Source organism: Leucoraja erinacea, chromosome 10 (assembly GCF_028641065.1).
Source record: "Leucoraja erinacea ecotype New England chromosome 10, Leri_hhj_1, whole genome shotgun sequence".
Lineage (NCBI taxonomy): Eukaryota > Metazoa > Chordata > Chondrichthyes > Rajiformes > Rajidae > Leucoraja > Leucoraja erinaceus.
In genome coordinates, this window is record NC_073386.1 from 56,803,887 (window position 1) to 56,818,309 (window position 14,423).

Genomic DNA, 14,423 nt, shown 5'->3' on the forward strand with positions numbered 1-14,423 from the left:
ATGCGTACACACAATTGAATGAACAAAGATATCTACACTGTATTGCCTTTGTTTGAAGCAATTCACAGAGTACAAGATGAGAACTCTTTAACCAGGTGGGTGGAGTGCCTTAGAATAAAGATGCAATTATATAAAAATAAGAAACACAATCATGTTTATTTATCTGGAGCGCAATGACTTAGCTGTCAAACAAGTTCTGTGTGAATACAAACCTGCATTTGGTCTTTAGCTTGTATCACCTCCCAAGCCTTGGAAACAAAATACACCAAGCCATCGGTTAAAGATACAGTTAATGTTACCAAAAAAATCTTCACAAAATAAAACAGGATCACACCACCCAATAAAATAGTTGCACGTTAATATTTTTGTGACAAGTCAGCTGTGATTTAGACATTTAATTACTTGTAGCAATAAGCTGTTAAAGTGTGAGTCGGTTTGTTCAAACAGTTCTCTTTTAAAGCATAAGCAAAATAACTTTGCAAATGAGGCAGTGAGCAACGAAGAACATTCACTGGAGAAACTGTTTATTCTGATTCACAATTTATTTACAGTCATTTAAATTGCTCTAAACATCAAATATCTACATCCAAAAATGCTCTACATTTTGTTTTAAAAATCAAATCAAATCCAAAGTTGAAACAGCTTTCTAAAATATGTAATGTACAGTGTAGCATCGGCACATTTGTTGCAGACATATTACAAACAAAAATCTCGAGGAAATTGGCACTCTGTGAAGCTGAACGTTTGGATTTCCTTCTGGTGTCATTTAATATAAAATTGATTTACACATATAACATTCTTAAGGGATTGGACAGGCTAGATGCAGGAGAAATGTTCCCGATGTTGGGGAAGTCCAGAACCAGGAGTCACAGTTTAAGAATAAAGGGTAGGCCATTTAGGACTGAGATGAGGAAAAACGTTTTCACCCAGTGAGTTGTGAATCTGTGGAATTCTCTGCCACAGAAGGCAGTGGCCAAATCACTGGATGTTTTCAAGAGAGAGTTAGATAGAGCTCTTATGGCTAATGGAATCAAGGGATAAGGGGAAAAAGCACAAACTGATTTTGGATGATCAGCCATGATCATATTAAATGGCGGTGTTGGCTTGAAGAGCTGAATGGCCTACTCCTGAACCTATTTACTATGTTTCTATGATCACAATGTACATTGAGGTCTTGAACTTTCAAATTATTTTGCCCTGATAACCTGACAGCTCGCCCTTTTGTAGAAACAAGGAACTGCAGATGGTGCTTTACAAAAAAAGACACAAAGTTCTGGAGTAACTCAGTGGGTCAGGCAGCATGCCTGGAGTACATTGATCAGCGATGTTTTGTGTCAAGACCCTTCTTCAGTCTGAAGAAATGTCCTGATCCGAAACATCACCAATCCATGTTCTCCAGAGAACATGCCTGACCCACTGAGTTACGCCAGAACTTTGTGTCTTCCTCAGCTTGTCCCTATAAGTGGGTTTTATCAGGTTGACCTAAAGTATTGGAGGATGTCGCTATCAGAAGGGATGAACAGAGCAGGACATACTTGTTGTGAAAAGGGAAAAGTGGGAAACACACAGAGGAATGCATTTAAAAAATATAATAGTCTTCAGTATGATGATATTTCCATTTCTGACCAGTCCAAAACCTGTGGAACGTAACATATTGTAACACATTCACCTAAGATTTTACTGAGGAATAAGAATGAGGAATAGATCAGATAAATACACAGAGTTTCTTCCCCAGAGTTGGGGAATCGGGAACCAGAGGATTTAAGGTGAGGAGGGGGGGGGGGGGGAGATTTAATCGGAATGTGTGGGGTAACCTTTTTACACAGAGGATAGTAGGTGTATGGAACAAGCTGCTGGAGGAGGTAGTTGAGGCAGGTACTATCGCAACGTTTCAGTAATATTTAGACATGTACATCGATAGGATAGGATTAGAGAGATATGGGTCAAATGCAGGCAGGTGGGACTTGTGGAGATGGGGCATGTTGGTCAACATGGATAAGTTGGGCCAAAGGGCTTGTTACCACACTGCATCACTTTAGGACTCTGATTCAAGGGAAATGCCCTTATTTTAAAAGTGAGACTGTGGAATTTACGGCCAGATTGAAATGAGGCACATTGATGTATGGAGAAATAAAAGAGGCATGTTGCAAGGGTAAGACAAATGAGGGAGTGTAGATCTGGTGGATTGAATTGGCTGTTCTGTGTCTAGTTAACTGCCAGAAACCCTGTATATAATTTGTCTTAATTGTTTAATTATACCATCCGCACCAAAGCCTTCTCAATCATCTTAAACAAACATGTACATTTGGAATTAATCTCAACTACAAGCAAGTCCATTGACATTCTAAGTGTATGCATATTGAGCTGGCAATCTTCAGTATAAACCAGCATCTGCAGATCCTTCTTACACTTCTGGTATTTACTCCCACTGCCCATTGCTGGTGACATAATCTCCGTGGGGACCTGGCTATCTCTATGGGGACTTGACGTTTAACTCTGACAGTAGCTTTTCCCATGCTGTGCATCGTAACAAAACAAATTTCATCAAATATTGAAGAATGATAAACACTGTTTAGATGCTTTTTGTTTTGCAATTCTGCCACATAATACTTTACTTGTTGAGTCTTACAAAATAATCAATTCATTGTGCATTCATTCATTGTGCTACTTTAAACTTGCGTTCGATTTGAAATATTTGTGCAGCGGAGAAGGATTAACCTGGCGACTATTAATCGAAGGTAGACAAAAATGCTGGAGAAACTCAGCGGGTGCAGCAGCATCTATGGAGCAAAGGAAATAGGCAACGTTTCGGACCGAAATCTCATTCCATTCAACAATTCTAATGACCTGTCCCATTACATGAAAATAAATTTCAGATTTTCATGAGAGTTAAAAAGAGTTGAAATAAGAAGCCAGAAATACAAAGTGCTTGAAAAGAGGGACATGTGATGGGGTGACCATTCTGTTAGTGTGGCAGTGAGGTAGAGATACTACTCAGCTTGATTCCATCATGGAATTCGTTTGGAACTAGTGGCTAATTTATATATCTGGGACAATGGCGTGTCATCAGATCCTAAAATGTTATATATGTCTGTGCTTTGCGATACTTGTAGTAGTTATAAAAACATTTAGCCAATGTTTCTACTGATTTTATAACTAATTTTAATTCAGAACCACTTGGCAGGAAAAGTGGCAGCTTCAACTTCCATCTACACTTCAGCCTGCACCCAGCTTCACAGGTACACAGACGCACACTCACACATGACACACTCAGGCACAGACACACGCACTCAGACGCAGACTTGCATGCAAACATACACACACACTCAGACACGCACACACTCGCACACAACACCACATCTCACGCTTACAGACTCACACTTAGACACAGACTCACAAACACAGTCACAGACAGGCGATGCACACACGCACACATACACTCACTCTTCCAAAGAACTGAGGTGTCGGCTGCCGGTGTTGGAAGCACCCACTACTGTGACTGGACACTGAGAGACTTTGGAAAGAATCTGAACCTGGAACAATGTCAAAAAACAGAAAAGTGCCCACCTTGTCCAGCTGAAATATATGGTGCACAATAAGGTAAAGAGCGAGGGTGGGGACCGGTAATTTATTTAGAAAATGGAAAATTAGAATTAATATTCTTGGACAAAATATCAACTTTCATCATTGTTAACAATGCAGAGCAAGCTGAGTCTAACATTGTAACAGGATTGAGATTTTAACTTTCCCATGTTTACACTCAAGTTAATTCTTGTTGGCAGAACTATAATCTCTCCTTCCATCTTAATTTTAAAGCAATTTCCAAGATCACAGGAACAAGTTGCACTAACTCTGTCATATTATGCCTCTGGTTTGACTGGTCTTGGGCAAGTTACACAGAAAATCTTTGCTGTAGCTCAAAGCCTCCAAGTTTCTGTAACCACAGAAATGCTAACAGTTTTAGCATCTTCCCCAGCTTAGATGCTTTAGGTTCAATTCTACTCCACCTACCTCATGGAGGAATTTGAAGCTCCATTTCTGACAATCTTATTCGTTCTTAACAGCGGAGCCACAAGGTACTGCAGATGCTGGAATCTTGAGCAAAATGCAGTGTGCTGGAGGAACTCAGCAGGTCAGGCAGCATCTGTGGAGGGAATCTGTGCAGGGAATAGACAGGCGACATTGTGGGTTGGAATCCATCTACAGAATCGGTTAGAGGAAGGGTCCCGACCTGAAATGTCGCCTGTCCATTCCACTCACAGATGTTGCCAGACCCAGCTAGTTCCTCCAGCAGTTTGTGATTTGCTCTTTCATAAGAGGCACCCCTAAGTTAAGAGTTATCGGTACACAAACATTTTGCCTTGACTGAACCGTCCAATTTCATAGCTTATTCCTGTATTTGTGTACATTCTGTATTCACATAACATACATATTAGCATTGTGATCCAATTTCTGTCGACAGCTTTGTGGAAAGGAAGAGCAATTATTAATAGAATTTTTAAGTAGACACAAGGAATCGCAGATACTGGTTTACAACAAAACACACACATATTCAAGCATAGCTAGGAAGGGTCCCGGCCTGAAAAATCGCTGATCCATGTTCTCTAGTGATGCTGCCTGACCTGCTGAGTTACTATAGCTCTTTGAGTATTCTTAAGTATTTGCACAATAGACAGATTAAACTTGATCGGAGCTGGAACAGAAGCCAATTAACTTGCAAACCTGTATGTCTTTGAGATGTGGGAGGAAACCCTCATGGTCACAGGGAGAATATACAAACTCCGTACAGGCAGTATCCCAGAGTTAGGATCAAAGCCAGGACTGGCATTGTGAGGCAGCAGCTATCTACCTCCATGCCACAGTTTTGCCTCGTTTAACCTCCCATTTAACTGCACTGTGAGGGAATTATCACTGTGTTGACTGCTCAGGGTTTAAGAAGACAGTTCACCAGCACCATTGGATATTAGTAATAAAGGTGGGCTCGGCTGGTGCGACCCACTTGAGTAAATGCAAAGCGGCAAGTGTTCAATACCTGTTAAAGCAGTATTTGTGGGGTGAAGCAAGGGATGGTGCTCAGCCTAGGCATGGGCAGTGATGTGCCAACAAACCATGGGACATGTTGGCCAAGGCTCCCTCAGATAAGTCTTTCCACCTGTGGTGGTCGCACCAGGTTCCACATCTCCACACGTGACCCTTCTTTCTCCTGCCGGCTCGGACTGTAGGCTCCGTGCGTTGCTCTCTTGCTCAGGGCGAGGACGGTGGCGGCAAGGACAAGAAACAGGGCCAGCGACAGCATGGCGACGACCAGCCCTGCGTAGGGCACAGTCTCTGAGCTCCAAGCACCAACATCCTGCTAAGAGTCAAAACAGTTACACATTTATACACGGCCAGCGTTGGGGGTTCGCTTTGGAAGTTGCCGTGGTTTAAAGAAATGCACAGAGCTCCACAGTTTTTCTTTAATCCCAAATTGCTGGGTAGCACAAGGAATACCTGGGGTCTGTTGACTTCTTCCAACATTGATCCCCAAGTTGATGTCCCGGAGCTGAACACGTCAGATCAGACGTTCCTCGGGTGGGAGTTTGAGAGCGTTGTTCATCTCCATCCGGGATCCAGTCTGCTCCTGGTTGCTTGGGCTGTAGTTCCCTTCAGTCTGACGCTTCTCACGTAGTTTCAAGATTACAACAGCCAGAATGATAGCTAAAACTATCAACCCACCAATGACACAGGGAGCCACTATGGCTGCAATGTTAACTTTGCTAGCTGGCGGGTTGGTCTGTGAAAACAATCCACATTTTTACAATTAGAAAGCCCCTCACAAACATTTTGTGTACCAAAAGCCCAAACTTGTTTCTCTTATTTAAAAACATATTTGTGTTCTGGATTGCGCTACCTTGAAGCGTGGTGGAAGCAAATTCAGAAATAATTTTCAAAAATAAAATTGCTATATTCTTGAAAAGGATATATATGCAAGGATATGGGGAATTAGGACTAATTGGAATGCTCTTTTGTACATGGAGCACATATTCGATGAGATAAAAAACTGTCTTCAATGTTGACTGTATTCTAGAGTTAAAATCCTATTAGGTCAAATTTTCCATTTATTATTTAGATACATAATTTACTTTTAGAAAATTAAGATCTTTTAGAGATACATTCAACTTCCCCGCACATTAAAACATCTTCCTCTTTGCTCTATTTATTATGCATGAGTTTGATTTGATTATATTTATAGATGGTATTATCTGACCAATTTGAATAGCAAGTAAAACAAAGCTTTTCACTGTACCAATAATAAACCTAAATCTAAATAATCTTTTTACATCTTTTCTATTACCTTCCGGTTAGAGCAGGGAACAATACAGCACAGGAGCAGGCGCTTCGGCCCTTAATGACTGTGCTGAACATGATATCAAGTCAAATTAATTTCATCGGCCTGCATGTGATCCACACCTTTCCATTCCCTGCATATCCATGTGCCTGTCTAAAAGTTTCTTAAATTCCACTATTTTATCTGCCTCCACCACCACCCTGCAGCACGTACCAGGCACCCTGGGTACAGGGTCAAATGGCCTAATTCTTGATGGGCCAAATACTCCAACAATTTGCAAACTTATGAAAAACGCCCTGATGTTGGTAACATTCACCACACAATGGAACAGTTCCACATTAAATCCTGTTGAAATATTTCATGCAAAACAAAGTGTAAAAATACACTTGCCCCGCACATCTCCTTTCAACTTTGCCCCTCTCACCTTAAAGCTATGTTCCTTAGTCTTTGATAAAAAAGGTGCTGAGTGTCTACCCTGTCTATGCCTCTCATAATGTTATATATTTCTATCAGGTCTCCCCTCAACCTTCAGCGTTCCAGAGAAAACAATCCAACCTCTCCTTATAACTAACACCCTCTAATCTGCGCACCATTCTGGTAAATGCCAAAGACAGACACAAAGTGCTGGAGTTGCTTTGGGTCAGGACCTCTCTTCAGACAGAAGAAGGGTTAGAATAAGGGTCCCGACTTGAAATATTATCTAACCTTTATCTCCAGAGATGCTGCCCAGCCCATTGAGTTACTCCAGCACTTTGTGTCTATCTTTGGTATAAACCAGCATCTGCAGTTCTTTGTTTCATCATTCTGGTAAATCTGTTCTGCACCCTTTGCAAAGCTGCCACATCCTCCCTGTGATGGGGCAACCAAACTTTAGACTTTAAGACCAGCCATGCATGCAATACTGGAAATGTGGCCAGTCTTGTCACCTCAGGGAGACTGTGATCTGTCCGGGCTCCAGCCTCTGCTGAAGGGACAATTTCAGACACTTTCCATGGAACTGTATATTCGTGCATAACTGAAGATTAAGGATGAACTGAAGCTGCAACTTGAGTCCTGACCAGTAGAGTTACAATAGAGTTACAAATGTGCTGCAGTTTACACCATGCCTGCTTTACTCCCTTATCTTTATGCATCTGATTTGATTAGTACGGGTGTCAGGGGTTACAGGACGAATGGGGTTGAGAGTGAAAGATAGATCAGCCATCATTGAATGGCGGAGTAGACTTAATGGGCCAAATGGCCTAATTCTGCTCCAAGAATTTACAAACTTATGAAAAACGCCCTGATGTCAGCAACATTGACCACACAATGGACCAGTTCCACATTAAATCCTGTTGAAATATTTCATGCAAAACAAAGTAATATTGTTGTTATCTAATTCAAGACTTGTTATGACCATGGTGCCCTTCTATATCAGAAGTATTTCCACAACAAAAGCAAGGAAGGCTTCAAAACTGAAATGGAGTTCCTCTTAAATGGCATGTACACGGTAGCTGAGTGCTGCATTTCATTGCATTAATTTACCTTCATTTCAATTCATAAAGCTTCTTAAACTGCATTAATCTTATGGTATCTTCTGACTGACAATTGGGAGATCAGTTGACATTCCAAAGATGGAAGATCAGTTGGCATACCCAAACAGTTTTTAACTCAGTCCTTTACGAACTGTTCCGTAAAAGCAGAGTTGGACTGCAACCTGCAGTGTTACTAATACAGTTTTTAACTCAATCCTCTACAGATTGTTCCTTAGAAGCAGAGTTAGACTGAACCCACCGTCCATATTAACATTAGGTCAATTGAAATCTATCAACTTACAGTTGATGTGTTAGCAGCATTCGTTGTAGGTGTGGAGTCTGTTACATTCACTGCTGTAAAGGAACCAACACTAATATGAAGACAGTACTGGAATATTGAAGGTTTACATCTATAAGCCACCGAGCATTAAACGGCCAAACTTTTCCTGACTAACTCGTTGTGCAGAATGTACTTATATTGCAGGCTTTCTTTGACGAGGGGAGGAATAATGGAATGAAGAAATTTTAAGAAATGTGGAGCCTGATGGTGGCGACAGATACAAAAGTGACGTTTGAGGCTTTTAGATATTCACATGGGATATACAGGGAATGGGGGAATATGGATCATGAACATGCAGAGATTAGTTTAGCTTGGCTTCATCAGCATGGATATTGGGGGCCAAATGGCCTGTTCCTGTGTTGTACTGTTCTCTGCCCTATGTTTTCACAGGAAGCAAATGGGGGTATTGGGCTCCAGTCCTCCGCTGCTGCTGAAATTCTAATGTTGGAGGTAAGCCACTGGCATTAACATTGTAAATCCAAAGGTCATAGAGCCATACAGCCTTTCAGCCCAATCCCTCCATGCTGACCAACATGCCCGATCTAAGCCAGTCCCATTTGCCCACGTTTGGCTCATATCCTTTTAGATGCCATTCTAGTACCTGCCTCAACTAATTCCTTAGTATTACACTCTAATGTACTACTCACAGTCATGGAGCATGCATGAGGCCCTTCGGCCCAATTTGACCATACCGACCAAGATGCCCCAACTACGCTAGTCCCATTTGCCCACTCCAGTCCTGCTTTAGTTTGTAGATCTCCAGATATTCTTGGCCACCAAGACATTATTTTAAGTTGTGTATTTGGCTGTGAATCTTCTGGAATTTTTTAAGGATGCAACTAGGAAAATGGACAAGGGAGAGCCAGTGGATGCAGTGTACCTGGACATTCAGAAAGCATTTGATAAGGTCCCACATAGGAGATTAATGGGCAAAATTAGAGCACATGGTATTGGGGGGTAGGGTACTGACATGGATGGAAAATTGGTTGGCTGACAGGAAACAAAGAGTAGGGATTAACGGGTCCATTTCAGAATGGCAGGCAGTGAATGGTGGGGTACTGTAAGGCTCGGTGCTGGGACTGCAGCTATTTACAATATACATTAATGATTTAGCTGAAGGGATTAAAAGTAACTTTAGCAAATTTGCAGATGACACAAAGCTGGGTGGCAGTGTGAACTGTGAGGAGGATGCTATGAGAATGCAGGGTGACTTGGACGTGTTGGGTGAGTGGGCAGATGCATGGCAGATGCAGTTTAATGTGGATAAATGTGAGGTTATCCACTTTGGTAGCAAAAACAGGAAGGCAGATTAGTTGGGAAGAGGGGAAGTACAACGGGATCTGGGGGGTCCTCGTTCATCAGTCACTGAAAGTAAGCATGCAGGTACAGCAGGCAGTGAAGAAAGCTGATGGCATGTGGGCCTTCATAACAAGAGGAGTGGAGTATAGGAGCAAAGAGGTCCTTCTGCAGTTGTCTAGGGCCCTAGTGAGACCACACCTGGAGTATTGTGTGCAGTTTTGGTCTCCAAATTTGAGGAAGAACATCCTTGCTATTGAGGGAGTGCAGTGTAACTTTACAAGGTTAATTCCCGGGATGGCGGGACTGTCATATTTTGATAGAATGGAGCTGCTGGGCTTGTACACTGGAGTTTAGAAGGATGAGAGGCTATCTTATTGAAACATATAAGATTATTAAGGGATTGGACACGCTTAGAGGCAGGAAACATGTTCCCGATGTTGGGGGAGTCCAGAACCAGGGGCCACAGTTTAAGAATAAGGGGTAGGCCATTTAGAACAGAGATGAGGAAAAACATTTTCATCCAGACAGTTGTGAATCTGTGGAATTCTCTGCCTCAGAAGGCTGTGGAGGCCAATTCTCTGGATGCTTTCAAAAGAGTTAGATAGAGCTCTTAAAGATAGCGGAGTCTGGGGATATGGGGAAAAGACAGGAACGGGGTACTGATTGTGGATGATCAGCCATGATCACAGTGAATGGTGGTGCTGGTTGGAAGGGCCGAATGGCCTACTCCTGCACCTATTGTCTATTGTCAGCTGGTATAATGACTCAATATTTTAATTCATTTCGAGGAGATTTTCGACCTGAATCGTCTTTTTTCCTTTATTTTCAGGGATGCTGCCTGACTTGCTCAGTTACTCCAGTACTTTGTGTGCTTTTTGTTTTGTAAATGAGCATCTGCAGTTCCTTTTCTTATCATTTTAATTCATTCCCAAGTTGTAGATTTTGCCAACAAGATTAACAAACCAAAATGCAGACAAAAGAAGCCACAAAGTGCTGGAGTAACTCAGCGGGTCAGGCAGCATCTCTGGAGAACATGGATAAGTGACGTTGCAGGTCGGGACCCTTCTTCAGACTGATTGTAGGGGGGGCGGGAGTGGGAGAAGGCGGTCAAAGTCTGGTGAGTAATAGGTGGATATAGGTAGAGGGGGGTTAAGAGGCGGGAGATAGGGCAAAGGCCAGAGATGGAAAGCCCCTTAGAATCCCGACAGACCACCTCAGCGGGCAGGAAAGAGTTAATCCCCTTGCTATATAGAGACGAGGAACTGTGGATGCTGGGATCTTGAACAAAACACAAAAGAGGACCGGGTCAGGCAGCATCTGCGTAGGGAATGGACAAACGACTTTTCGAGTCAGGATCCTTCTTCAAACCCCCTTTGCTATGCCTGGAATCGCATATAGACTGGGATCAGGCAAAGATTCACCGATGCTGATCACCTTTAATCAATTATGACTTCCCAATGTGCACTTTGATCAATAATCTAACATTAAATTAATTTTTAAGATTTAGCATTTTGATTAAACTTATGTTGATGATGACATTAACTACTGATTTGATTGCATTTTTGGAATAGGTGACCAACTAAGCCAATGAGGGCAGTGCAGTTTATGTAGTCTACATGGAGAGACAAGGAACTGCAGAAGCTGGCTAATACACAAAAGGACACAAAGTGCTGGAGTAACTCAGCAGGTCGGGCAGAGTGGAGACTGGCCATCTCTGGAGAACATGGAGTGTGTCCTTTTGTGTGGTCTGCATGAACTCCAGCAAAGCAGAAAGGTAAGAACCCCATAGGGTCTTGGGCAAAGTAGATCAGGAATTGTCTTGGTGTCTGGAGGGAGAAGGTGATGGTGGAGGGTTGCTTTTGTGACTGGAAACCTGTGACCAGTGGGGTATCTTTTGAAGAGGTCACTTTGTGTTGCATAGATTCCTTGGCATTTAGTATCCTGGGTTGTGGTTACAAGGTGAATTTGGAGATCTGAGCAAGAACAACCAGATGTATTAAATTGTGATGTGAAAAATTATGTTGTTTGCAAGTGGGTCGTTGTGGTTGATGTTCAGATTCTTGATTCTAACCAATGGAATGCAGCCTAAACGAGTATATTGTATGAGAAAGCACTGTTGTGTAAATCACTATCCTAAAACCTTATGCTATTTTTTGAATTTTTACCTTTGAGGTTTTGCATTTTGACTACATATATTTTGATGATGGGCAAATATAGTTGCACATTCAAATTCACTATTTAGTGAAGTTTAGTTTAGTTTAGAGATACAGCGCGGAAACAGGCCCTTCAGCCCACCGGGTCCGCGCCGACCAGCAAACCCCACACATTAACACTATCTTACACACAGTAGCGACAAATTTTATGGTTACAATGCCAATTAACCTACAAACCTGTACGTCTTTGGAGTGTGGGAGGAAATCGAAGATTTCAGCGAAAACGCACACTCGTCATGGAGGGAATGTACAAACTCCATACAGACAGTACCCGTAGTCGGGATCGAACCCGGATCTCCGCTCCTGCAAGCGCTGTAAGGCAGCAACTCTACCGCTGTGCCACCGTGCCACCCACTATTGTACACAATACATACACTATTGTCTGATTGCATAGCATGCAAAACAAAGCTTTTCCCTGTACTTTGTTATGTGAGAACTGAGAACTGTTAGCTGTTTGGACTCAGAATGGGCTTAATTGGGCTTGTGAATTAGAATAGTTACTCGTTCAAATGTTTTTTACAAAAATGTAGAAATAATTCACTCCACCTAAGATTAACCCGAGTTGCTAAAAATTCTCCAAAGAAAGTTTAAACCTTTGTCCTCTGGTTCTTGATTCCCCTATCCTGGTAAAAGACTGTGTGCATTCACCCTATCTATTCCCCTCATGAGTTTATACACTCCATTAGATCAGCCCCCAGCTTCCAGTGTGCCAAGGGATTGTCCTAGCCTGTCCAACCTCTCCCTATAGCTCAAGCCCTCGAGTAATTTCAGTATGCACTCAAAACATATGTTCAGATCGGGAATTGGAACAGGAACTTACTTGGAATGGAACAGGGCTGAATATTTTGGTCCGAGTGGTTGGTGAAATGATCTTTAAACTTTAGAAATACAAGGCCTTCGACTCTCTGAGTCCGGGCCGGCCAGCGATCACCGTACACTCGCACTATGCTCGCACTAGGGACACTTTATAATTTTTACCAAAGCCAATTAGCCAACAAACCTGCATGTCTTTGGAGTGTGGGGAGAAACTCGAGCTGGAAACCCATGCAGTCACTGGGAGAATGTACACACAGCACCCAAAGTTAGGATTGAACCCAAGGTGTTTGGTGCTGTGAGGCAGCAACTCTACCGCTGTGCCACCCCAATGGCTATGATTAAAATTTGTACACCACTGTAACCACAAGGATTAATCTTCATTACTATAAGAGGAAAAGAGATAATGCATGGAGCTGACATGTTTGGAATCTCTTTCCCCACAGCTAACCTCATGTGTAATTATTGTTTATTTCATTAATCCCACATTAAATATTACAATTATTATATTTTCCCAGAGAGTGGTCCCAACTTTTAAAATATAAAATTAACGTTATCTTTAGGTCTACATTGACAAGTTAGCGCAAACTTCTTTGTGGAAATATATAATAATTTGATTATATCGGGATACCAAAGGCAACATTTTTATTCAAAAACTGTGCATCCTAAAACGATTTCCTTGCTGCTCACAAGCTACCTTCGCTTTTGGTATGGACTCGATCATAATGCGGCGATAAAAATATATGCACCACACCTTGCTGCCTCACATCGCCAAAGACCACGACCAATCCTGACCGTGGGTCCTGTCTGTGTGGAGTTTGCATGATCTCCCCTGTGACATCGTGGGGTTCCTCCGGGTGCTCCGCTTTCCACCCACACCCCAAGACTTGCAGGCTTGTAGGTTAATTGGCCCTCTGTAAATTGCCCCTAGTGTGTAGGGAGTGGATGAGAAAGTGGGATAACATAGAACTAGTGTGAACAGGTGATTAGTGGTCGGCGTGGGCTGAAGGGTCTGTTTTCATGCTGTATCTCTGAACTAAAGCTAAACCATGCAGTAGAACATTATAAGCCAAATGGTGGAATATGGGAAAGATTAACATTAATGGCCAGCACTGGACATAGTGGGTTGAAAGGCGTGTTTCCACGTTGCATGACTCTCTCAATGTGATATCGAGCTTTGACTAACTTCCTCTGCCATGATCCGATCCAGCACAGTCTGGAAAAGTACATTTCCACTTCTATAACTTCCTTTACTTTTCGCAAACGTTTCATTACCTTGTGCGAGCAAAACTCCTTCCTTCAGCAGAAGTAATGTGGCCAGTAGCCAACCACAGCCAGGGAGAAATCGTTCTTCCATCCTACGAGTCCATAGCTACACAGCTCAAAATCCAGTCCACAAAGTTTAGAGCAATATTTCTGAAGGGATCGGTTCTGGGGAACTTAAAACCCTTCAACAGGAACCTGGCAGTTCAGCGTGACGAGTTACCTGTACGCCAGCAGCTTACTAATGACTAGTTCTTTAGCTGCGTGGTTGATTATTCACAATCATAAGACGTTGGGTCTTCTTTTGAACACATTCCCCCTCTCTGTGTTGAGCCCAGCTTCCGGTTTGACTGCTAGTTTCTGTCTGTGACTTTTGAAAACCAGCGATTTCTGTCAGAACCCACCCGATACCTGGCTCAGGTGTCAAATTACCGCCACACCTGAGCAGAGGCAGGACTGTAACCTGTGGCGTCATCCACTGCAAGGCCCCCCTTTGCTGGCTTGGGCGGGCCTGCCTTAAAAAACAATCTTAACCTTTAATCCAACAAAAAAAAAATCAAGAGCTACTTTCTTTTCAAGAACATGCTTTGTGTTAATGCTTCACCCTGAATCTTGTCATCAACATGCTTGTGAAGGTGGCAGTTAATTGATTA

General features: G+C 42.5%; 1 protein-coding gene across 1 annotated transcript in view; it reads right to left on the reverse strand.

Moving 5' to 3' along the window:
- Nucleotides 1-523: 523 nt before the first annotated feature.
- Nucleotides 524-14,423, reverse strand: part of crb1 (crumbs cell polarity complex component 1) — a 61,743-nt gene continuing 47,843 nt past the window's right edge. Inside the window, exons 11-13 of the mRNA XM_055641246.1 lie at nucleotides 13,783-13,879; nucleotides 8,144-8,196; nucleotides 524-5,773 (exon numbers count right to left, since the gene is read on the reverse strand). Of these exons, the coding sequence (XP_055497221.1) occupies nucleotides 5,552-5,773; nucleotides 8,144-8,196; nucleotides 13,783-13,879 (372 nt within the window). The 3' untranslated portion in view covers nucleotides 524-5,551. The remainder of the gene's footprint in view (nucleotides 5,774-8,143; nucleotides 8,197-13,782; nucleotides 13,880-14,423) is intronic.